The sequence below is a fragment of the Carettochelys insculpta genome, chromosome 1, assembly GCF_033958435.1.
Source record: "Carettochelys insculpta isolate YL-2023 chromosome 1, ASM3395843v1, whole genome shotgun sequence".
NCBI classification, from domain to species: domain Eukaryota; kingdom Metazoa; phylum Chordata; order Testudines; family Carettochelyidae; genus Carettochelys; species Carettochelys insculpta.
This window is the reverse complement of record NC_134137.1, coordinates 379958604-379982701: the sequence shown is the minus strand read 5'-3', so window position 1 is coordinate 379982701 and position 24098 is coordinate 379958604. Positions and strand designations below refer to the sequence as shown.

Below are 24098 nucleotides of genomic sequence, written 5' to 3'. Positions count from 1 at the left end.
CTATCTTCAAAGCTGTTGCAACCCCTCCACCTTGGCATCATCTGCAAACTTAACAAACATAGTCTCTATGCCAATTTCTAAATTGTCGATGAAGATGCTGAATAGAACTGGTCCCAAAACAGATCCCTGGGGAACCCCGCTTGTTATGCCCTTCCAGCATGACTGTGACCCATTAATAACTGCTCTCTGAGAACGGATATCCAGCCAGTTATGCAGCCACCTTACAGTGGCCCCATCTAAGTTGTATTTGCCTAGTTTATTGATAAGATCATGAGAGACCATATCGAATGCCTTACTAAAGTCTGGGTATGCCACATCCACCACCTCTCCCTTATCCACAAGACTTCTTATCCTGTCAAACAAAGCTGTCAGATTGGTCTGGCGTGGTTTGTTCTTTACAAATCCAGGCTGGCTGTTACCTATCACCTTATTTTCATCCAGATGTTTGCAGATGAATTCCTCAATTTGCTCCATTATCTGTCCCGGCACAGCAGTTAAACTGACTGGCCTGTGGCTTCCTGGGTTGTTGTTTTTTTCCCTGATTATAGATGGAAGGGTGGCTGGTGGCTCCGCCTCCCTCCCCGAGAGGCGTGGGGAAAACCAAACAAGGAAAGGTTACAGCAGCAGTTCAGTCAGCAGCAGCCTGGCAGGGAGGAAAGGCCCCGAGTGCTGAGCGGCCCTGCTGCCTGCAGGTGTCCAGCTGGGGAAGAGCGGCTTTTGGCTCCGGAGTCACCAGAAGAGGCTTCAGCCCACATGGATGCAGTGCGGCAAGGGAGTGGCGTGTCCGCGCTGTCCAATGACAAGGTACCAAGCTGCATGTGCACCCCAGGGCTGGAGAGATCCCAGCAACATGGGACAGGCCCATCAGTCCCCAGCTCGCCACACTCCCCAGCTAGTGGAAGCCAGCAGGGCACCTTCCCATGCGCTGAACGCTCCCAGATCCCCAGGGGAGCTGACTCCACAGTCGGGGGGTGTCCGAGGCCTTTCCCATCTGTGCAATGCTGGCCTTAGGGCTCTGCTCGCACTGCAGGGCAGGTGACTTGTGTTTGCTGTCTCAAACAGAAACGCATTTCTGAGGCTGTGCATCTGCTTTGTGCCCGTCAAGCTAGTGCTTTGTCTTCTGGGGGGCTGGGATCCGGGAGCTTCACTTGTCATTTGACCCCCATCTGTTTGTGCAGGGCTCACTTGCTCTCTGGCTGAGAGTAGGGGAGGCTTGGCCATGCTGGGGGGGCCGCACGCAGAGATGTGATGCAGCAAGAACCTGTCTTGGGGAACTCTTGGTTCCCAGGCACCCAGGGGAATGGATCCTGCATGGCTCAACGATGCTGGGGGAAGAGCATCTCCTGACTTCCATGGGGCAGAGGCCAATTCCGGGCTGCTCCTCAGCTTGTCCTGTCCATTAGCAGGGGGAGCTGCACCCTGATCTGGCAATGGGGCAGGGGACCAAACCCCCGAGCACGGGCCCTGGCTGGTCTCCCACAGCCACTGACAGGGAATTAAGCAACTATTCTCCCCGACCTTTGCACTCTTGGTGCAGTTCTCCTGAGCTAGCCCAGCAGGAGCTGGGGGCCCCGCCCCCAAATACTGGTAGCATGGTGCTGAAGCCAAGTTGTTGCCCATCACCATCACTGCTCTCTCTTGCACAGGGAGAGTTCAGACCTCAGCTAGGGATTGTTCCATACTCCGGGCCTCAGCCTGCTTAGTGGGGAACCTGCCTTGGCCGGGAGACACTTCCCCCAGAAGGCTCCACAGAGGAGTTTGCCCAGGCTTGCTGATCATGGCAGGGCCTCAGGTACCGATACCAGCTGGGCCAAGGCATGTGCAGAGGAGCTGCCCGGCTTCTGTCAGACACTGCAGCTGGTTGGAAAATACCAGGCAATGCCTTGTGTGAAATCCAGCTGTAAATACACAATCCTACAGAAAAGCCTTGTTTTCTAAGCCATTTTCTCTCTCTCCACACGCACAGCCCCGCTCCCAAAAGACACACCCGCAGGTGTATTGGTAAGCCCAGGACTCCAGGCTCTGCTGAAAAGTGGGTTCTGTCTACCTAACTGGCAGGGGGGTTCAGATGCTTTCCCTGGGGCTGAAAACCCCTTTCCACCAAGCGTCATAAGCCAGCTGGCCCTCTGGAGCACCCCACCAGCAGCATTGCATGGCCCAGCTTGGGCTGTTTGCGCAGCTCCTAGAGTGCACTGCTCTGTTTGCGGTGTTTAAACCCAGGTCTTTTCAGCTCAATTTCTAGCGTCCCTGAAACAAGCTGGAGCCCTGGCCCTCCCCCTCCCGCATCCCTGTCTCTGGCTGCGTCCATAGCTGAGTGCACTGGAGTCTGCCCAAGGTTCAACGTCTAGCCGTGTTCCCCGACAAACAGCAGGCTCAGCTGGGGCCAGTTCCCTGCTGGTGGCCTGGGTGGGAGGGGGCAGGGGCCGGCGCAGGCTCACTGAGCTGCCGGAGGCCAGAGCCTCATCTCGCATGGGGGAGAACCTGAATCCAGAGCAGGGGCCTGGTGATCTCTGTGAACTCTCCCCTTCTCCTTGTAGGTCTTGGTGCTGACCTGTGTCTACCTGGCGGCCTTATCTCTAAGGTGGGTCTGTTTAGCTGAGGCCTGGCCCAAGCCCCGCTGGGATCTGGCAAGGCAGGGGAGGGAGAATGCACTTTGCTAGGGCCAGGTGCTAGGTTCCTTCACTGGTAATGCGCACAATAGCGGCTGCCCCCGTGCACACGCGGGCACACTAAGCTCAGGGACCGATGGGCATCGTGCACCAAGGCCTGTCTTGCTCTGACCCTATACTAGGGACGTGTGCAGGGCACAGCCAGGCCACAGTGCTCCAGGTGTGAGCAGGGCGGGCCGGACAAGACCGGAGCCAGGCCGTGCCAGTCTGATCACCCTGGGGTCTGACAGCAGGGTGCTGCCGGGACGGGCCTTGTGTGCTCCTATGTCCAGCTGCATTATCCCCTGCCCCAAGGTTTTCCCTTCATCATGTCCAGTCCTGTCCATAGTGGAAAGGGGCTGGGGGATGCACCTTTCGCACTCGGGGCCACCACTTCCCTTAACATCCCAGGGTCGCCTCCAGTGTGGAGGTAAAGAACCACCCTACGGCAGGGCTTGTGTCCAGGCTGCCGGTGCATGACTCTTCCAGCAGGGAGCCATCCCCCTTCCAATGCTGTTCATTGCCAAGTAGCAGCTCCTTTCCAGCCCCTGCCGTCCTGTGGCTCTCCTCTCCACACAGCCTATACCAGGGTTCCCTGTATGCTGAGCACTTGAGCAGCTGCCCAGGAGAGAGTCAGGTGCCCCCAGCCGGCCGCGTGTTTCTACGGGTGGAGCACAGCCGCACCTGCTTAGTGCGCAGAACAACATGTATTCCACTCATGGGAAAACCGAGGGGGACCCTTGGTCTAGCCTAGGCGTTAGCATGAGCCCCACAGCAGCAGACAGCACAGGGACCTGGACTCCAGCCTGCAAGGGTGGCTGGGGCAGGGAGGCAGGAGGGTTCCAGGCTCTCATCCCGGTCCCACCTAGGGCAGCAGGTGCTGGTAACTCATGCGAGTGCCTGGCACTTCAGATGCACCTGTTGGGAACCTGGGCGCAAAGGGGGAAGTCCCAGAGGCCCAGCTTGGTGTCTGAGCCCATGGTCAGGGAGCAGGTGCAGGGGACCGTCGCTGTGCCGAGTGTAGATTCATAGATGGACACGGAGGACGGACGGCCTTGTGCCATGGAGACTGACTGTCAGCTGATTTCCATTGCAGCCTCATCGGCAGCAGCTCGGTCCTTGCTGTAACCACACGCAGGAGGAGATGCTTCCACAGCCAGGTGTGTGGCAGACTTGTGAGCCCCTGGGTTTTTTAGAGCGCACGCAATCTGCTGGGCAGTTCACATGCAAGGGTCTGTAATCCCGCCCCAGAGCCTAGTCCAGCCTAATCCTGAAGCCAGGCCAGGGCCACCTTGTCCAACCCTGGAATGCCCATTTCTGTATTTCCTGGGTCTTAGCTGTGCAGTTGTGGGTCACAGGAGAAGGCCCACAAGTCATGGGTTCCTCAGAGCCCTCCAGGCCAGCTGCAGGGGTGCACATGGGCAGCAGGCAGGTGGGCTGAGGTCTCTGTAGGTGAAACTCAGGTGGCTGCTTCTAAGGCCCATTGTGAGAGGTCAGTAATGGCCCTGTCACCCCTCTGCCCCATGGTGCTTTTGGGCTGGGGAACAGCGCAATGGGGAAACCGCTCCACGAGCCCAGCCCTGCCCCTGGGCTTGGGCAGCACAAGGGCCTCGTTTGCTCTGCATGCTCATTAGTTGCTGGAATGGCCGTCTGGCTGCAGCACCTAATCCAAGCCAGCTGTGCATAGCCTGGTCCCCACTCCCCACGGACATGGGTGTGGCACGGCAGGGGAGTGGGGGGGCAGACCAGGGAGGAGGCAGGAGGAGCTTTGTGCCTGTGCGGCAGACGGGCTGGCAGGAGAGGTGGGCGGCTGCAGGACAGAGCTGTGCGGAGGCGCCTCCTGGGGCTTGCCCGGCCTGTGTGTGTGCAGCAGAGGCCAGAGATCTCCGGGGAGGAACCAGAGGAGAGATGGGGCGGGCAGCCTGTTAGTGCCGGGCAGCCTCAGGCAGTCCCTGAGAGGTGGGAGCAGAACTGGGGTTGCTGGCTGGACCCGTTCTTACCTTGCGCCCCTCACTGGAGAGGCGCCACTGCCCCGCTGCCAGCCCTTGCCCCAGTGCAGCCCAGCTCCCTTCCCAAGCTGGGGTGGAGCAGGAGTGGCCCCACGGCCTGCAGGCCAGGGGAGACGGCTGGCTGCTGGGGAGGGAGGCAGGGAGGTGCAGAGGGGCCCGGGGAGGTGGGCTGCGGACAGCTCCCTGCTGGTTCTCTCTTTCCCTAGCGGTGCTGCTTCCCCACAGCTGCTGCCCCTCTTCCTGCTCTCCCTGGCAGACTGCCTGGCGGCCTTGGTGCTGATCATCACAGCTGCCATCCAGCTGCTCCCAGCCCAGCTCTTCATCCAGGCTTATGAGTTCTGCCCCTACGGACTGATGCTGGCCATGGTGAGGCCGGGGGGGACCCGCAGCACAGGGGGAGGAGGGGGCCGGCTGGGGCTGCCGCTGGGCGCTAGAAGCCAAGGCTCCCTGCATTGCTGCAGATTGTCCATTAGCTCACCTGAGCGCTGGCCAGAGGGGGCCTTGTGCACGTGGTGCTGTGAGCTGGCTTGTGCCCCACTGCCCCCTGCACGGGGGTGTCAGAGCCGCCAGCTCGCTGCACTGAGCTGCTCCTGCCCGCCCACCACACCTTGTTCCACGCTCACATTCCGCTAACCCGCTGCTGTCCCTGGGGCCGGGCCGTGGCCTGCAGCGCCCGGCCCAACAGCCGTGGGCCTGGCCTTGGAGAAGGTGGAGCTCATCTGCCCTCCACAGGCCCCAGGCAGGCAGCAGCTCTGGAAATTTGACCTCCCCCCCAGGTGCTTAAAGTGGAGCACCCTGGGACTTTGCACCCTTCAGTTACCTGCAGGATAGGTCCCCTGGCCCCCTGCTTGGCCAAGCCAAACTGATTCCGTTCCTCCTTCGGCGAGTCCAGCCCTCCTGTCCACGTCTCGTCTGGTCCCTGCGACCTGCACTGGGCCCTGCCCGGCTCCCCAGGTGGGCATGAGCGGCAGGGCCCAGAAGGGCGTCAGCTTTCGGCTGCCGCCTCGCACCTTGGCCTCAAGCCTGACTGGCTGTTAGTATCCTTCTCCCCCACCACCACCACCCACACTTAACAGCATTGGGTCCCAGCCAGCCCCACCAGCCGGCACTGCCCCACCCATGTCGCTCACCAGGGCTCCGGGTTTGGGGTGGTGTCGCCCCCCCCACAGATTTGTGCTATTTCTGGCTCCAGCCCCCACAAAACCTCATGTGCCCCTTTGCCCGGGTCTCACCCCTTCCCTATCTTGGCTGCCATGTCTCTGGCCCTCCGGGACGTGCAGGGCTCCCCAGTTAATACCAGCCGTAGCTCGAATGCAGGGCAGCATATGCCTCAGCCCTGCTCACCGGGGCGGCTGTGAAAGGCGAGAGCAGCAGCTGTGCTCCCTGCAGTGCCCATGTGGCACCTCCATACCCAGTCGTGACCATCTCGTCTTGTAACGGGTCCTTACCTGGGCGGGAGCAACGCACTGCCTCAGTTTCCCCTCTTGCCCAGGGCCTGCAGTGGAGGGATGAGGTGGGTGCTGTGGACCCGCTGGACAATGCGCGATGTCCTCCATGGTGGGACAATGCATCTAAACGCACCTCAGCCTTTCCCACCCCTGCCCTGGTGGCGCACGCATCCTGGTGCCCCGGGGACGGGGGGGGGGGAGGGGGGCACACAGCTCTGCTGTGTCTCTTGGCTCACGGGCTCCAGATCCTGCCCCAGCTGCTGCCAGTGGAAGTGGAGCTTCCGTCCGCCTTTGGCAGCCCTGGCCTGGGGCCCCTAAACAAGAGCCAGCATGAGCACAGGGCCTCCAGCCCCACGCTGCCCCAGCCTTCACCTCCTGCTGCTCTGCCCCCACCAGACCTGGGCCTCTTCGCCAGCCCCTTCCCAGGCAGCCAGCCCTCGCTAGCTGGCCCCAGTCCCACTGCTGGCAGCGCCTGCTGGCTGTCACAGCCCACCAGCCGTGGGTTCCCTGGGGGGGACCGGGACCCACCCCCACCCCCACCCCCACCCCCACTGCAGATGCCTTCGAGGGCCCAGCCACAGGCCAAGGGGGCCCATGTGCTGAGTTACAGCTGGGCTCAGGGGCTGCCAGACCATTTGCCCCCCCGCCCGAGCATGCCCATGCCAAGTGCACTTGGCCAAGTGCTCACTGAAGCCTGCAGGAGCCAGTCACCAAGGGGTTACACTCAGCCAAATGTGCATGACAGCCCTTTGAACTGCGCGAGTAGCCAGCCACTGCCCCTGCTGGGGGGTGGGGTGGGGGCCGCTCTGGTAGCACCCCAGGCAGAGCCATGGGGTTGGGACTAGCTGGGTGTGCTCAGCCTGCGCACACAAGGATGCACCCAGCTAAGCCCCGGTGGGCAGGGCATCCGTCTGCTGGGGTAGCTGGTTCTGGGTTACAGCGGCCAGGGACCAAGTGGCTCAGCCCATCGGGCTGCTCCACTCCGGCTCAGCCACCACGCACTCGTGTGACCCTGTGGGCAGGGTCACGTACCCATCTTGCTTGGGCGTCTGTCACGGGCCCAGCTGAAGGCTGGCTGGGTAGGCTGGACTATGGCGCCTCTTGCTCTCAGCTCCCTGTGGGCCCCGAGCACGCACGAGTGTGCAGCTGAGAGGGCAGCTACCGTGCAGCATGGCTGGAAGGCTGCCGGGAAGGCCCCACGGGGGTCCCAGTAAGCAGCTGAGACTTTGCAGGGATGGGGGGCGGTTTGCCCCCCAAGAGGAGAAGCTCAGGGGCCGTTCACCTGCTGGTGCTGGAGCAGTGATGGTGTCACAACCAGACTGGTTCATGCCCAGGTCCCCTGCGGTTACTGACAGCAAGCCCCTGGACGTGGGGAAGGGTGTACTGGCCGGCAGGCTAGTGGATATGGCAGCCTGGGTGTTGGGGGGTCCTGGCAAACCCCAGAAGCCTGCGGGGGGGTGTGTGTCGGGTGTGACCTCGTGTCTCTTGCTCAGATGTTCTACGCTGTCTCCTTTCTGATGGTCATTGTCTACGCGTACGAGGTCAACCGCGCCCTCCACGGCTGGAGAGCGACACCGGAGACAGCGCTGCAGGTGGGTAAGGGCTCAGTGAGCCGCCTTCCCCAGCCTGCTGTTGTGCTTGAGGTGGGGGCTTCCCTCCCAGCCAGAGCTGCTGGTGGCAGTGCCTCAGAACTGACCGCACTGGGGGACAAGCAGATGGGCCAGAGGGGGAGTTACACCCTTGGCAACCGCAGGCCATGCTGGGAGCTCTCCTCAGACTGGCCCTGTGGTGCAAGCACTGCCAGGGGCGCTGGGGCTGCAGTCATCCCCCCTGCGCCTTGCTGTGTGGGCCAAGCAGGATGGGCCCCAAGTGGAGAGCCAGGCTGATCAGCAGTGGGTGGGCCTTGGTGCACTCAAGCTGGGTGGGGGCTTCCCCTGGAGCCCGGCTAGCAGCGGGTATTGTGCCAGCAGGATGCCTGAAGGTGGTGAGGGGAGTGCCCAGGCAGCCTGTTCCTTGTGCTGCTGTGTGCATTGTGCCTGTGATGACAACCTCTCCATGCATTAACAGCTGTGTTGTGAACAAGACACAGGAAGTCATTCGTCCACTCTACTTGGTGCTGGTTAGGCCTCAGCTGGAGTGTTGTGTCCAGTTCTGGGCACCGCAGTTCAAGAAAGATGTGGAGAAATTGGAGAGGGTCCAGAAAAGAGCGAGAAGAATGATTAAAGCTCTAGAGAGTGTGACCTATGAAGGAAGGCTGAAAGAACTGGGCTTGTTCAGTTTAGAAGAGAGAAGATTGAGGGGGTACATGATAGCGGTTTTCAGGTATCTAAAAGGGTGTCATAAGGAGGAGGGAGAAAACTTGTTCTTCTTGGCCTCTGAGGATAGAACAAGAGGCAATGGGCTTAAACTGCAGCAAGGAAGGTTTAGGCTGGACATTAGGAGAAAGTTCCTAACTGTCAGGGTGGTCAAAACAGGGGAATAAATTGCCAGGGGAGGTTGTGCAATCTCCATCGCTGGAGATATTTAAGAACAGGTTAGATAAATGTCTACCAGGGATGGTTTAGACAGTACTTGGTCCTGCCATTGGGGCTGGACTCGATGGCCTCTCGAGGTCCCTTCCAGTTCTAGCGTTCTATGATTCTGTGCCCAGCACCCAGCTGGCCTCTGGGGCCTCAGGGGAGCCCGGCTGCTCTGAGAATGGCTGGGCTGAGACTCACTGGGTTGGAGGCACACACAGGAGCTGAGCAGCAGCTGTGGGGATGCCAGGTGGGCCCATCCTAGTTGGTTTGAAGGCCGCTGTTAAAGGCTGTGCATTCCTGTTCGTCCCACCGGCCCCATGCGTGGGGCTGGCTCACAGCTAGCAGCTCCCAAGGCAGCCTCTTCTGACCCAGCTTTCTCCGCCGCAGGAGACGCACAGGTGCACAGAGAGGGCACAGCACTGCCTGCCCTACATCCTGGCCTGGTAGGTGCTGCCACGCTGCGGTTGGATTGGTGGGTTTCGATTGGTACCAAGCTACTGGGCCTGTGGGCCCCCCCCCACATCACCTGAAGGACAGCGCGGCCGCCCCGTGAGTGGGACAGGCAGAGCCGTGGAAGGAGGCTGCATGACACCTGCCCAGGCTGCTGTTGTGCAGTGCAGTCCTGTAGTCAGGCTGGGGCTCTGCTGCCTGGCCTGGCTTCCCCTCCAGCACTCACCCTGGCAGTCCCCGTGAGAGCAGTGGCATCAGCTTTCTGGGCCTCCAGGCCCCCTCTCTCAAGCAGGATCCAAGGCTTTGCCCTGTCCCATGGGGTGGGGAGTGCTGCCTTTGAAACCATGGGCCTTCCCAGGGCCTTGGGTGACTGCGACAGCCCCCTCCTGCCCCGGTGCTCACGCTCGGCTTTTCCCGGTCCTCCCCTCTGGTCTCTGGCCAGGCTGCTCCCTGCCCTGATGTTCCTGGGCCAGCTACTTGTGCGAGGCCCCGCGCTGAGACGCAGCGGTCCCCAGCCGATGGAGCCCATCATGCCACGTCACGCCAACCACTCCCGAGGGCCCTACAGCCTCTACTGCTCCAGGTGAGCTTCCGGCCGTTCACAGCAGCCACTGGCCTGCTCCTCTGGCTGCCTCCTGGCCTGCAGGGGCTGAGCTAGACCATACCCTCCCTGGGCCGGTGCTGGCCTCCGCAGCTGTGCGGCATGCAGCAGGCCCAGGAGATAACGATCCTGAGCCACGGCTGGGTTGTCTCACTAGCAGCACAGCCTGCCCTGCAAACGCAGGTATCCCTGAGTCCCACCCTGCTGCCCAGTGGGGTCGAGCTCAGCAGGATGCTCATCTCCTGGTGCTGCACACCATGGGCAGCTGAGCACTGAGCAGCTGCCCCAGCGCTGTGGCCCCGGCTGGAAGAGCTGTTTAGCTGCTGGCTCCCATCCCTGACCTCTGCCAGCAGCAGCTTGTCCCTGGAGAGAGGCACCTGGCCCGTGGCTCCGCTCACTGTGGGACTGCGCTGGTCCATGTCCTTGGCAGACAGGCCACACAGCAGTGGCCCTGAGACACAGGACTGGGAACCAGCACCACTTACATGGCAACTTTCTTTCAGCTGCCTGATCCTCATCCACCACTCCCAGGACGTCTGCTACGAAGTGAGCACCCCACTTCCTCTGCTTCCAGCACCCGCTTTTTGTGAGCAGCACCCCCCAGGCCAGCAAGCCTGAGCCTGCCTGAAAAGCTCCCCCAGGGACAACAGCTGTTCTCTGCCCCCTCAGCTGCCCCAGGCCTGCTTCCAGCCACATGCACCATTGCTCACAGCTTTTACCCTCCTGTGGGGGCTGGCATGGGTGGACAGGCAGGCGGGGACTGTCCTTACAGGTGAGCTGCACACATGGCTTCTCTTCCCTCCCACCCCCCAGCCAGGGACAGCTCTTGCTACCCTGCTGGTGCCTGGGAGCAAAGGGAAGAGGCTGCCTAGAAAGACTGGTGATGGGGTGCATGATGGGCAAAGGGCCGGGGTAATGCTCCAGCAGCGCTGTCTGCTCAGAAGTGGAACTCCTGCTGCTCTAGGTCAGGCGGGGCAGCACCTCGGGGCCCAGCTGGGGCCTGCTTTGTTGGTTCTGGGCAGCGCCTCCTGCAGCGTGGGACTAACACCCCCACAGGGTACCCTGCTCTTCACCGTCCCCTGCATACCGGGGGGAAATGAGGGCTGGCTGGGGGGAGAGCCGACAGCCCCAGCCCCTCACCTTCTGTCTCCCAGTTCACAGGCTGGAAGGACCCTGACCTGGAGGTGAAAATCATCTTCTTCACGTACCTGGCGCTGGTGCTCAGCTGCTGCACAGTAAGGCCCCACCTGTGTCCGACCCTGGAGTCTCAGCAGGCGGCCTGGGGCTGCAGTGCTGGGCAGAGAGGGGAGAGAGCAGGCGCTGAGCCGGGCGGTCTGTCAGGTCCTGTACTGCAGGGTGAAGCTCTTGTGCCGGAGGAACAATGAGGTGCGGCTGCTGAACACGGAGCACAATGGCTTCTCGAGCCAGAACATGCAGCGTGTGTGCAGAATTTCTTGCTGCTTCCAGCTGGTTTTCCTGATCTGCTGGACACCAGGTGAGCTGCTCCAGCTGGGGCAGGACTGAGGCCTGCTCCTCTCGCGTGTGTGCACCATAAGCCCGCCCTCGTGCAACTGTGTGCAAACACACAGCCACCCACCCCGTCAGCGCATTGTCCCAGTTCTCCACTCTCCCACCAGCCCCCCGTGCTGAGAACAATCCCTGTCTCAGGCTAGCGGTAACAACAGCGCAAGCAGGGATTCTGGGGCTGCCTGAGCCAGGCCGGGGGGATGTGGATGGATCTGGGCAGCAGCAGAAATGACCTCAGCACCTAAGGAGAGATGCACAGTTCTCCAAGCACCTGGTTTGAAATCTCTGGCTTCCGTAGAAACAGCACTCCCCATTCCTTCTGGCCTGGCTCTGCCTCCTCCTTCCTGCTGGATTTCACCCACCCAGTGAGGGGGGAGGGGGCTGGCAGGGCCTTTCAGAAGAGCCCATGAACTTTCTATCCACCTGACTAGGACAGGGCCCATTTCCTCTCCCTGCTGCAGGCTTCCACCTGGGGAGGGGCTGCACGTGAGCAGCGAAAGTCACATGTGCAGAGTAGCGTTTCTTAAGCCCGTGGGGACTAGTGATCCTGCTAAAATGTTCCATCCATGGGCAGAATAAATTTTGTTCTGTGCACCAAGGTGTGTGCAGATGCACACCACCAACAGGACCGCTTGCTCGTGGCTGGGGACACCGCTAATCAGCTGGGCAGCACCTGAATATCTCCTGCGCAGCTGCCCAAGAGCTCAGCTTACTGGGAACGCTGCTAAGGCCCTATCCTCAGGGGAAAGTGCTGCATACACCTAAGAGGCAGCTAGTGGCCATGCAGCACTGGGCAGGGAGTGGGCTGACGGCAGGTGCAGATTTAAAGGCAGCACTTGGCAGGAGAAGCCAATGATGGAACGTGGGCCAGAGCTCAGAGCAGGACAAAGCAGTGATGCATGCTCCTTTGTTTGCCCACAGCCTTCCTCCTCTGCATCCTCTCCTTCAGCAGCATCAAACCCAGCTCCATCTTTGCCCTTTATGTTGCCATGGTAAGGACTCCCTTCGGCTGGCAGGCAGGGACCGCTTCCGCCCCTAGGGGAAGGGCTGGCTCTACTTTTTGCATGATGGAGCCCTCCCGGGGGACCTGGCTATGCTACCACCGCAGAAGTGCTGGGAGTCTGACTGCTCAATGGCCAGGCTGAGCGGAAGGACATGCAAAGCAACACAGCATGCAGAGATGGGAGGTCACAGCCCTTGCAGTGCCTGTGAATTCACTGGCTGGGGGTGTGCTTCCTCTGGGTGCGGTGGGGCAGGGCTGTGCTGCCAGGACAGGGCCTTGGCCAGGTAAGGCAGGTGCGTGGGTAAAAGTGGCTGGCAGGGGTCCATGCACAGCACAGTGAATTGAAACAACCACCTCCGAGGGCCTGACCAGCTCTGCTTCGAAAATGTAAACACGCAGCCTTGGGCAGCACAGCCCCGCGGAGAACTGGCCTGTGCCACCTGGACGGGTGTGTCCCACGCAGTTCAGGGCCTTTGCCATTTCCTGGTGCAGGGCCAGGCTGCCTGTTGTCTGACTAGGCCAGGCCGAGCTTTATGTGTCTCGGCAGAAAGTCGTGCTAACCCCGCCCGCAGGAGGCCACGGCTGTCTCGCCCCCTTGGAATCCTGGCTCTGGCAGGAGGATGCTTGTCTCCATCTCCCCTTTGTCAGTGCAGTACACTGGTCCCCAGCTGTCCCCTTTGTCATCTCCCCAGCATTTGGCCAGGAGCTGCCTGTCTCAAATGTCATCCTCTCACTGGTGATGACAGCCCGGCCCTTCTTTCTCCGCTCCCTTGCAGGCACTGACCATGTCTCTCCAAGGGCTCCTGCACAGTTTGGTCTATGGCTGGCTGCGGCAGAACTTCCGCCAGGAGGCTTTGGGGGAGACAGTCCCCCTGAGATACTACCCTGGCCTCAAAGCCTTCTATGACGAGTCGCTTGGCGTTAACGAGTGCTAGGAGGGGGCCTGCACAGTTCTGGGCCTCCCCGAGTCTGCTGCATGGCGTGGCCCTTGGAGGAATGCTACACAGCCCCTCTCCTCCCCAGGGTCTGTCCCCCCTGGACTCGGACCTATGCACCAACCAAGGTTTGGGTCGTAAGGGACCAGTGCAGCCTTCCTGGAAAACAGACCCACCGCAGAAGGGTCAGCACCAATTTCAGCCTCATGAGAAGTAGCTTTGCAACCAAACCCAGCTCTCCTGAAGCTGGCTGGGGCCAGTAACCCAGGCTGGAGTTGCTGCTGCTTAGTTCAAACAACACGGTCATTAGCACCTGTTGTGAGACCAGCTGTGGTTTCTTGTTTGCTGAAGGGCAGTTAAAGGCCCAGCGCTAGACCCCCCACCCCCGCTGCCAGGGCGAAGAGGCCAAGACCACCTCCATCAAACTGCCTCCTGCCCGTGCTGCTGTCCTTCCCTCCTCTCCAAAGTAGCTTCTGCAAGAGGCAGGGAGGCCCAGGCCCCCTCCGCCTCCCACATGGGGTCCCTGGGACTGCAGCGGGCCAGCCTCCACAAGCGGGGGAGGCTCTGGAAGGAACCCTGTGGCTCTACTGCCAGGCCCTAGGATGGAGCGCACGCTCCCTGGAGCAGCTCTCTCTTGCACAAGTTATTATTCGCTCTATTTACTGCAGCGGCGAGGAGCCTCCATCATGGAGTGCCAGGCACTGCACCAGCTCGGAGTTCCTGGGCCCCTTTCCAGCCCATGTGGAAGGAAACAACAGGGGTGCAGAGAGCTCCCAGGAGGGATCCAGACATCCTCCCCTCTGCCTCTGGCAACTGAACCTTCGGGTGCTAATCAGAGGAGGCCGTAGAGCTTGCTTGGCCCCCAATAGACATCTCGACCCCCTTGAGGGGGGGAAAAAAGAAAAGCCCTGACCCCATCTTCCTGAGCTGGCTCCACATCGGTCACTCGCCCCAGCGCCAACCCCGGTCAGCTTCTAAGGTGCTCACTTGATGTGTTGTGGCAGAGCAGCTCAGGTGCCTCAACAGCAGGGTGCTCATAAATCTAGTTCTTGTGGCTCAGCCACTCCTGCTCCTTGCTGCTGAGGTTAAAAGGAAACCCAAGCCAGGAGTGTCTCACCTCCCGCTTCCTACCATGGTTCTTGTCTAATGCCACACAATGAATATAGCTCACAGCCCCAGCTCACCTGAGGAGGTAACCTCCCCTCCCCTCTTGAGACTTGTTAGCATTAACTACCCCTGCCCCCACCTAATGAAAAACCAGACCATCACTGTCATCCTTGGCTGGCCAGCATTGGCAATGTTAACGTAAGAATGGTCAGACCAAAGGTCCATCCAGCCCAGTATCCTCTCTTCCACCAGCGGCCAACGCCAGGTGAGCCAGAGGGAATGAACAGAACAATCGAGTGATCCCCAGCTTCTGAAAAAACAGGGTAGGGACACCCTCCCCGGTCATCCTGCCCAAGAGCTGTCGATGGACCTGTGCTCTGTGAACTTACCTAGTTCTTTTTTGAACCCTGTTACAGTCTTTGCCTTCACAACACCCTCTGGCCAGGAGTTCCACAGGTTGACATGTTGTGTGAAGAAAATCTTCCTTTTTTTTAAATATAGAAACTGGCTGCCTATTAATTTCATTTGGACATAGCCCTTAGTTCATGTGTTTGAGCAGGAGTAAACAACACTTCCTTATTCACTTTCTCCACAGCTGTCACGATTGTATAGACCTCAGTCATATCTCACCTCAGTCATCTCTCTGCCACATTGAAAAGTCCCAGTTTTATTCATCTCTCCTCATTTCGGGCAGCCGTTCCACACCCCTCATGACTTTTGCTGCTTTTTCCTGAAACCCTTCCAATTCCAATTCATCTTTTCTGAGCTGGGACAGCCACATCTGCAGGGAGCACTGAGGGTGTGGGTGTCCCATGGCTTCCTGCAGATTCCTAAAGATTCCCACCACTGTTAGTGCAAGCTCCTGAGGCTGAAACTGTGCCTCTCTGAACAGCAGCTGTGGGTTCATATGAACACAGTAAGACAGCTGCCCTGCCTATCCACAAGGCTGGTGCTGGAGCAGCTGTGACCTTCTCTGTGAGCTCTCTAGCCCCATTGGACTTTGAATGAGTCAGACCTGACTCACATCTCAAACCAGCCCTTACTGCCCAAACGTTCATCTGTGTGCTATAACGCCCCCCCCCACATTGATTTCCACCTGCTACACTGGGTCCTGCAGAGCAGACAAGGGAGAACACAGTGAACTGTAGGAGCCAGAGGCATGAGCCAACCCCTCGCAGCATGAGAAGGCACAGACTCCAGGCTGCTCTTCGTTGGACCACCACTGAAAGGAGGCCAGCTGGAGAGACCCGCTGCCTCACGGAACGCACCCAGTTGCAGCCATGGCTGAGCAGGCTGGCACCCAGCAAGCAGGAAGTGCCCCTTCCTTTCACACCAAAGCGCAGCCACTCTCACTGAAGCCCCGAGAGAAGAGGTGTTTTACAGCTAACGTTTACTACTAGACGGCAGTGTTATCAGCCCCCACCCGGGCACTGCACACTCAGCACACGCACGGCTCTAGGCAGAGTACACACTACACAGACCAGGCTGGTCACTAAGGAGCATTTTACAGAATAACCCACTGCATGGAGGCTCCTGCCCCGGCACTTCTCCAGCCAGGGAGCATGGGAGGAGGGCCAAGGGCTGCAGCCGAACGCTCACTACGAGGACTCGACTTGTGCGCGGTGCCTTGCTTTCTTCCAGGCTAGGTGTGATGGTGGCTGGAGAAGCCTCCCCCCAGAGCTGGCCAGAGAGAGATAGCAGGGGTCAGACATTTGTGCTTTACTGACACCTCCATGAAATAAACCACCCCTGGAGGGCAGAGGTTACTAGAGGAACACCCCCTCGGCCCCCTAGCCACTGCCACCCTCACCCCACCCCCCCTACACACAGCTTGCAGGACACCTTTGTCAAGGTCTCCGCTGACACTGGACACTTCCTACTGTATGGGAAGTTCCGTTCTAAGGCCTTTGCACTGGGGAAGCACTGTTGTGCATAGGCCCTGGACACCAAATTCACTGCAACGCCCATTTCCCATTCAGCATGTGCTGTGCTTATTCCATGGCAAGCATGCTCAGAGCCCTGCCAGCCTGGCAGAGGGTGAAGCACCCTGTTACTGGCTATCAGAGGGAAGCCCTGGGGCTGAGCTAAACCAGCACAGAAGAGAGCCTGGAAAAACATTGTCCTGAAAGAAGAGGGGGAAGGCTGTAGTTCACTCTTTTAGCAGTGGTAGAGAAGGCAGCCCCTTCATTCACTCAGTCACCCGGATGTGTGCATACCGCCCACCCCTCCCCCCAGAAATAACAGAGACAGGAGTACCAGAATTCTCTGCTGCTGTGGATACAGACAAGCAAGCGCAGGTGAGCATCTCTCTGGCAGTACGAGGACATGCGTCGTTAATGAGGATGATGCAGGCTGTAAGCAGTGGTGCTATGTGCCCTGCCTGATGGACAAGGGGGCTGCGAATCAGTAGCAGAGAAACTCTGCTCATTAGATATTCTCTGGTCAGGCACCTCATTGTACAGGAGAAAACTCCCAGCTCTCAGACCCGGCCAGAACTCCAGCACCACAGCCAGGGGTGCTCAGAGCTCCAGCCTGGTAAGACACACAGCACGTACGCTGCTCTGGAGAGATTCACTCCTCCCAGCAGCCACTAGGCAGCTCCTGCTCCTGCTCCCCTTTATCCTGCCTTCACTTCCACTAACAATCCCCTTGGCCAGTGACTGCTCTCTCCAGCAACGGGTCAGCCTGGTGAGGGGACAGTGGTGGCTCTCCCACAGCTGCTATGTGACGTGGCCTGGAATAGCAAGATTAGCAAAAGCTTCAGGTTTCTCTTGCAGGCCCTGTACATAAAGCACATATGCAGAGTGCTCCTGTCTACGGCGCTGACCGTGACAAGCAGGCATGCTGGATGTGTATCAGTGGCCTAGCATGATGGCAGGGATGGGGACATTTGTTCTAAAGCCTACCATGTGGGACTGGCACCCTGGCTGCCTCCCTCTGCCACGCTGACAGCCACGCAGCCCTCTCTTCCTCCACGACTGGCTGAGCAGAAACCATTCACCTTCCCACCACTGGCTCCATTTCACGCTTAGAACTCAAACCCACTTGCCCTGGCAAGCAGAATTCTAGTCAGCGTGGGGCTGCATCAGGGCAGAAGTTTAAACCTGGCTGCAGTCACCAGCTGCTCTGAGGGAGATGCCACGAATGGATGGTCCTTTCCTCTCCAGAGGAGCCCCTTCCCAGCAGAGTCCTGGTGCTGGGTGAGTCAGTGGTGGTGCAGCACGGTCTGGAGATCCTCAGGTAGGGAACCAATGATGGTCTCAATGTAAAGGCCCACTCTCTGCAACGTTTCCTCCTTCACAGTGAGATGATGGCACCGGGCTCTGACCTACAAGTGGTATGGGTGTGGCTTTCAATACAGACTCCAAGTATCCCCTTTTCCGCTTGTGCCCTTAACTTAAGGGAACCCATGGTCTCTCCTTACCTGGGGAGATATATAAGCCTTGGGCAGGACTACCCCCATGGAAATGGTTGAGATCCAAGGGTCTCCAGCAGGACTGTAGGGTCCTTTCTCAAGTGTGCATAAGAGGGGTTGGGGCTGACTGTGTGCTCCATTCAGCAGAGAGGGGTACATAGCTTCCGATACACCGTGTGTGACCCACACCACTGCTCACTCGCTACTGGAAGGGCTCATGCCCATAGGAATTAAAGCAGTAGGAGAGAGGAAACTCACAAGCTTCTCACGAAGTTTCAGAACCAGGTCTACAATCTCCACCTCGGACTTGTCTTTCATCCAGGCCACAATGTTCTACAGCAAGGGAAGAAAACTTTGCGTAAGGAATTGCCTTCCATACAGCAGCTGCCCTCAGCGCTGTGTCCCAGACAAAGCCTGCTACCAAGGTGGGGGTGGGGACAATGTGCTGCTCCTTTGCACAGCTGTGTACAAGGCTATATTGGTATGTGCCACATGCAGCACAACGGGTTCCAGGCCAGCTGAACAGGACAATGTTGTCTCTAGCTCTCTGCCTCTGGGCAGGCTCACAGACCAGCAGAGACTCCAGGGAGCATGTGGAAACACATGAGCTTTGCAGGGGCTCCATTCTCTTGCTGCAGGTCAGTGCCAGGATTTCTGCACATCAAACTTCCTACGTGCTCAGAGACCACAGGTAGTTCCAAAAGGAGATGGCCTTGGCATTCAGGCACTGGCCGAGGCACTGCCCTCGCAACACACACTCGGCAGGAGCCAGAGGGCCAGGACTATCCCAGCAGCTTTCAGTGTGAGAAAAGTGCTGTAGGGGAGCTGCTGCCGGAACTCCTATTTCAACCCCAGGAAGGCATTAAGTAAGGGGAGGGGTGTCCCATCAGGAACTCAGCTGGCTCTGGAAGGGCTGGAAGAATTAAAACAGCTGCCGGTGGCAAGCAGAGCAGGGCTCATGCTGGCTACAGGGACAGCTGGTTAGGTGCGAGTGCAGCCCTCTGTCTGGAAATCCCAGGCACAGTCTGGCAGTGACTGGGCTGCAGAGAGGAAGTTCCCCACATACCTGAGCACAGCCCCTCCTGCAGGAGTGCTGAATCAGGAAGTGCCAATGAGCAGCCTCTCTCTAGCAAGGAGACCCCCAGATATTAAGCAACGGGATCCCTGCATTTGCCTTCCCCACTGTTCGTGGGAGCGTACCGCCTCACAGATCGCCTCCAGGTGAAGGGCCTCAAGCTTCTGAGTCATCTCCTTGTGTCTCTGACGGTACCAGCCATCGAAGTTGGGGGACCTGAAGAAACGCCTGTAGGAAGAGATGGGAAGCTGAGAAGGAGGAGGAGAGAGGACCAGGCTCTGGAGAATGGTGACTGCCATTCATTTCCCATCCACTGAAAAGCTGGTTCCAGCAGAGACGTTGGAGGGGACACAATCTCTGCTTTAGTCACTAGGATATGGAAGAGTTACTGGGAGAAAGCTCCTTTCCGACCCACCCCTCGCCAACGGCCCAATGTAGTCTCAGAGGCCGGCCTCTCAGACAGTACACAGGTGCTGGTGTCTGACTTCCCACCTCTGGGCAGATAGCATGGCCTTATGATGAAGGCACTGGCCTAGAACACAGATGACTTGGGTTCTATTCCTGGCCATGCACCGACACCCTGTGCTCATTTTCTAGAATCCTGCCCAATCCAGTTGAAATGGTGCTTCTGGGCTTTCCAGAGAGCAAGGGCACCACAGCCAGGGCCATGACATTGTGTTTTCCATTATCTTAAAAATGCCTTCCCAATTAAACAATCTTAGCTACGCCCCCTCCCCTCCCCCCTGCACCATAATATGTCCCCCTCCTTGGCATTTGTGCCAAACACATACTGCTTTCACTGAGCCGAATGCCGCACAATTAGGTCTTTTTCCCTCTGTATAAGGAAAGCCTTGTGTACACTCCAACTCGGGGCGGGATGCTGCAGCCATCCACAGTGTAGCTTCATTTACAAATGGAGGTTTACAGGGAATTAAATATGGAAATGAAGCATTAGCACAGCTCCTGTTATTTAATTAGTTTTACACGGCCCCATCAGTTTTCATTTTCAGGACGCTGCAGAATTTATAACTGGGAATGAAAAATGACAGTTGTCTCGTCAGTGGGAAGCTGGCAGCTGGCTGAGGACATATAAGGCGGCGAAGATGGTAGGAGGCAGTTTGGGATTATGGGATATGCAGATTAGCTGGATATTCATGCTCAAATCATCAGCTAACACTGCCGAGAGCTACATTGTTAAGTCTCAGAGTTTATCCCTGGCTAAGAATGGAGAGTATCAGCGTTTCATTATAGCCTGAAAAAACAGCTGCTTGCAGATTCAAGCAGACAGCACTTTATCAGTGGTACTCAGGTCATGCTTTTAAAGGTTTCTTTGTAACCATATACAGGCTCAGTGCCACAGCACAATGGCCCCAGTCTCAACTGAGGCCTATTGTTTGAAATTCAATCTTCAATTTTGGAGCTCAATTCTCTACCAAGAAATGGGCTATGCAGACAGGTCCGTGGTTAAAAATGGCACAGCACATGGGGTTCTGCCCTGTAGACCTCAACCACGTTCTTTGAATTCCTTCCTATTTGCCAATATGTTTCTGGTAAGTAAGTAATTGACTATCAGTTATCGTCACTCTAAAGCTGCAGAGAAAGGAGCTATTTGCTTTCCTGCTGCATGATTTAACTTACCCTTGCACTGACTTTATTTGCAGCTTTATGTTCCAAATCTATGTATGATGTGCCCGTCCATTTCTTTCAGCACCAGGTTCAGATTTGTAAAGGTATTTAGGTGCCTAAATTCTTGATTCCCAATGGCCTAAATGACTTGGAAAATCTGGGCCCAGTGCCTCTTATATTTCTCCCACGCATCGAGTATCTGGTCTCAGTTTCCCCACTCAGAGTTGGTGAAGTTCTCCTCTATTCTCTTTGCAACTGTCTTATTTTTCATTAGAGCAATAATGGGGAGGGAAAACTCACACGTTGTCTCAAACTTTATCCTAAAGACCCTGTACTAACATCTGTATTAAGGTAGCACCTACAGGCCCCAATCAGCATTGGGGTTTCATTGTCCTGCACGAACACTGGATCAGAACCATGGTCAGTCTTGGCTGGTACCTTGTGTCTGAGGTTGGCAAGAAGCAGCTGCTTCAGAAGCTAGGTATATGAGACACCTGAGTGGACAGTGATGGAGGAAGCTTCTCCCCAAACCTATCATACTCTGCAATTGGCTTATACCCTGAAACAGGAGAGTTTACAGCCCTACTAAACCAATCCACCTCTGTGACTGGCTTACACCACGCAACAGGAGCATGCACCGCTCTACGAACACCTGACAGCTCCGTGTCGCTTCAAGTATTATCTATACACACGTAAGATTCGCCTGACCCATTCACTGCTCCTCCCAGCCAAAATAACCTGGCCAGTTCCTTGCTGGCACCAAACTTTTCCAAGTGAATGGTCTCTCCCTTGAAGCTGCTCTCCCTTCCTGGCAAATTGGGCAGGTACGGTCGTTATACTCTTTACCTGCATTTGGTGGGACAAGACAGCCAAGTCTCACCTTCTTACCTGTACAGGCCTAACCAATCACCCCGAAGTACACAGGTGAGTTGGGGACCAGCATGTTCAAGGGTCTTCATGAAATCTTCCTGCCGGAAAGGACGGATCTGGGGAGGATTCTGTGTAACAAAAAGGACACATCACAATACAACATATGTACTGGGAATGAGAGTCAGTTCTTCTAGGAAGAGTCTACATAGAATATGCTAAACCCTGGAGAACTGCTGAGTGCCTGAAACTTCGTATCTCAATCAGTTCTCCTAGGAGAGTTTGTCTTACACATATCTAACAGCCCGGCTGAGCTGAAAATTACTGCAAAGGGGAAGCATCAGTTCCAGTGTTCATTCCATCTCCCTTTTCAGTGGGAACAATCCTGTCCCTGTACTAAGGGCGGGCAGAGTGGGCCACAGTATTTCACAGATTCCTAAGATTTTCCTCACAATCGTACCTGGGGGTGTGGACATGGGATGAGCCCCTTTTGGTGGGGCACTCTTGGCTTGTCCTATGGCCCAGTGTGATAATCTGTTCCCCACATTCACCCCTTTTGCAAGACTAAGTTATATTTTATACGAAGCATTAGGTATCACTTGAAAAGTCCTGATTTGCTGTTCATTATTGTCCTTGTAAAATGCGTAGCAACATATATGTAAAGATACAAGACCCCACTGCATAACATCTCTGAAACATATTCCAGCATGCTCTGGAGGGCAGTCACAAAGCTGTTTTCCAGCGACAAAAGGCTAGCCATCGTCCCATCCACGTGTCAATGACATCAGATGGACCAGTGCCTGACTAAGTGGACACTCATCAGGAGGAGAGAGGAGGGGTGGGCAAAAACAATCTATATTTTGACAAAAAAGCACTTTAGAGTTCCTGACCCCAAAGACTTTGTTTCCTTAATATCAGTTGGAGGATTATTCTAGTACAAGACAAAGGGTTATAAGAGGAGAGAACAGACACCCCAAAACATATCTCCCAGTTCTCTACGCAAGGTGTGCATCAACCCCTGAAGAACAAAGCAGTAGCACTGGGGGTGCAGGGTAGGGTGGGCAGAGACCGTGACTGAAAGAGGTTCAGCCTGGAAGTCTGCTAGCTGAGCAAGACATTTCCTTCGTATTTACATAGCTTGTTAAGTTAGGTGCTAGTTTCACTTTACTTTTTATTTTTTTGTAACCATCTCTGACTTATTTGCCTTATTACTTATGGTCACTTAAAATCTATTTGCAGTTAATACTTTGTTGTTGTTTTATCTAATCCTGTGTTCTTGGGAAACTGTTTAGAATAATGGGGTTTGTGCATATAATTTTCTATTAGTAAATGACAGACTTCATATGAGCTCATATTACCCAGCATGCTTCTGGGCAGTACAAGAGGCACCTTTCTGGGGGGAAGTCTGGGACTGGAACATTTGCTTGTGTTGTTCTGAAATGTAATGCAGGCGTGGATAGCTAGAGTGCTCCTATTGGATAGCTGGGAGTGATTTACCTGCTGCAGGCTGAGTGTGGACATTGGTGGCTCTCATAGCAAAGCAAAAGACACCTCCGGTTGGAGAATTAAGGGGACACAACTGTCCATCATTCTAGACTGCTACCCTGGGTAGCACCACGGCCAGATCTCAGTCCTGGTCGGCCTGGGCACTCCCAAAGATCATGTAACCCAGATTTAGGAGATTTGGAAGGTCTTGGCCTAGGGTACTCTTCCCATATCTGAGCAGTCTGCTACACTTGGGAACACTGGGACAATTTCCCAAGAGAATCATCAATATAAAAAATCTCTAGAAATCAAATGAAAGCAAAGCAGCCTGGGAAACAGGACATACCTTCCATGGAGTAATGGCCTTCTGTAGAGGCATCAGACTGGCAATGTAATGCTCCTGTGGAGTAGCAGTGAAAACAGAACTTAGCCTAATGAAAGAGCCCTTCCTAAGGTTATCAGGTGTCATGTTGTGCTTTAACAGCCACCATCGCACCATGCAGTTGAACAACCTTTTGTTCTTTTCTCCTTTTTTGTTGTGCAGATTTCCCCAAGTCCAAATGCTCTTGTTTACTTATTCCCTTGACCTGAGAAGCCAGATCACCAGACTTGACTGCTGTGGAAGTTTTAAAAATGCCATGAAAGTTGAGATCTAATGGGAGGCAATCAGCAGCAGGAGCAGAGACTCCGAAGAACCCATCATCACAGCTCCTCATTGGAGCAAATGAGCTGGAGAAGTCAGTGCAATTCTAACTGGAACAGGTCAGGTGCAAGCAGCTCTCTAACACAGCAGGAACAGAAAAAGCATTGATAAAAGGAACCATTACCTTCTGCAGGAAAGCAGCCACCCACAGAGGGCTCTGAACAAGTAGTATAGTATGCCACAAGTGCTCAAGAATTGAACAGAACACGCAGCAGGGGAATTTTTCAAATCCGTGTGTGGGACTTAATCCCATTGTTTAAAAGAAAGCTGATGGAACCCTGGAGTTAACGTTCCCTTATCTCTGTGAACATCTCCCTTGCTGGCTCTTAGCTAGCTAAAGGCTAAGATAGCAGAACAGGCACCAGAGACCAGTCAGAAGAAAAGTTAATTTGTGTGCGGGGGGAAGGGTTTGTTCCCATTATACAGTATCACTATTGCAGAGCCAAGCACAGCACCTGTCAAACCTGCTCGTCAGAACACAAATCTTCCTCTTCTCTAAGCAGCATTAAAATGTCTATGATGGTGTTCAGGCCCCTGGCACAGAGCCTGTCTTTGTGGAACAATAGAGAGGGCAGGAAGGAATTCAGCACTCAGGTATATTCCGTTCATCCCCTCCTATTCCTTCACCGCACAAATCAACCATCACTCGGCGGTATGAGTAGTGAGTTAACACTGGTAAA

The 24098-nt window shown here is 56.4% G+C and overlaps 2 protein-coding genes across 11 annotated transcripts in view; one reads left to right on the top strand and one right to left on the bottom strand.

The window, feature by feature from the left end:
• The first annotated feature begins 109 nt into the window (after window positions 1-109).
• LOC142001402 (transmembrane protein 116-like) lies at window positions 110-24098 on the top strand. Of its 7 annotated transcripts, none has more exons than XM_074976613.1 (12): window positions 110-804; window positions 2538-2581; window positions 3745-3808; window positions 4883-5023; window positions 7599-7697; window positions 9012-9067; window positions 9517-9657; window positions 10179-10221; window positions 10830-10910; window positions 11017-11170; window positions 12124-12194; window positions 23260-24098. In XM_074976613.1, the coding sequence occupies exons 1-12, from the start codon at window positions 754-756 to the stop codon at window positions 23299-23301; spliced, it is 987 nt and encodes a 328-aa protein (XP_074832714.1). In that variant the 5' UTR covers window positions 110-753; the 3' UTR covers window positions 23302-24098. The 7 variants fall into 7 exon arrangements, with proteins under 7 accessions (XP_074832714.1, XP_074832705.1, XP_074832685.1 ...); XM_074976604.1 differs by lacking the exon at window positions 23260-24098 and adding an exon at window positions 14500-15229; XM_074976584.1 differs by lacking the exon at window positions 23260-24098 and adding an exon at window positions 12982-14041.
• The window catches only part of DENND6B (DENN domain containing 6B), a 40242-nt gene continuing 31607 nt past the window's right edge, over window positions 15464-24098 (bottom strand). For 3 of the 4 annotated variants that reach the window (XM_074976549.1, XM_074976559.1, XM_074976570.1), the window contains 5 exons: window positions 23062-23115; window positions 21252-21361; window positions 18863-18965; window positions 17921-17995; window positions 17323-17575 (listed from right to left, as the gene is read on the bottom strand). In XM_074976549.1, coding sequence (XP_074832650.1) covers window positions 17453-17575; window positions 17921-17995; window positions 18863-18965; window positions 21252-21361; window positions 23062-23115 — 465 coding nt within the window. In that variant the 3' untranslated portion in view covers window positions 17323-17452. Of the gene's footprint in view, window positions 15928-17322; window positions 17576-17920; window positions 17996-18862; window positions 18966-21251; window positions 21362-23061; window positions 23116-24098 lie in introns of those variants that run through there. The other variant, XR_012642470.1, reaches the window with a different exon arrangement.

What these genes read in the sequence shown, in the direction of transcription:
- LOC142001402 (XM_074976584.1), top strand. Translation starts at nt 754, where the DNA reads ATGGATGCAGTGCGGCAAGGGAGTGGCGTGTCCGCGCTGTCCAATGAC. An exon ending in CACCGGAGACAGCGCTGCAG is followed by an intron (nt 7,698 to 9,011) that starts GTGGGTAAGGGC and finishes TCTCCGCCGCAG; the next exon opens with GAGACGCACAGGTGCACAGA. An exon ending in TGGTGCTCAGCTGCTGCACA is followed by an intron (nt 10,911 to 11,016) that starts GTAAGGCCCCAC and finishes GCGGTCTGTCAG; the next exon opens with GTCCTGTACTGCAGGGTGAA.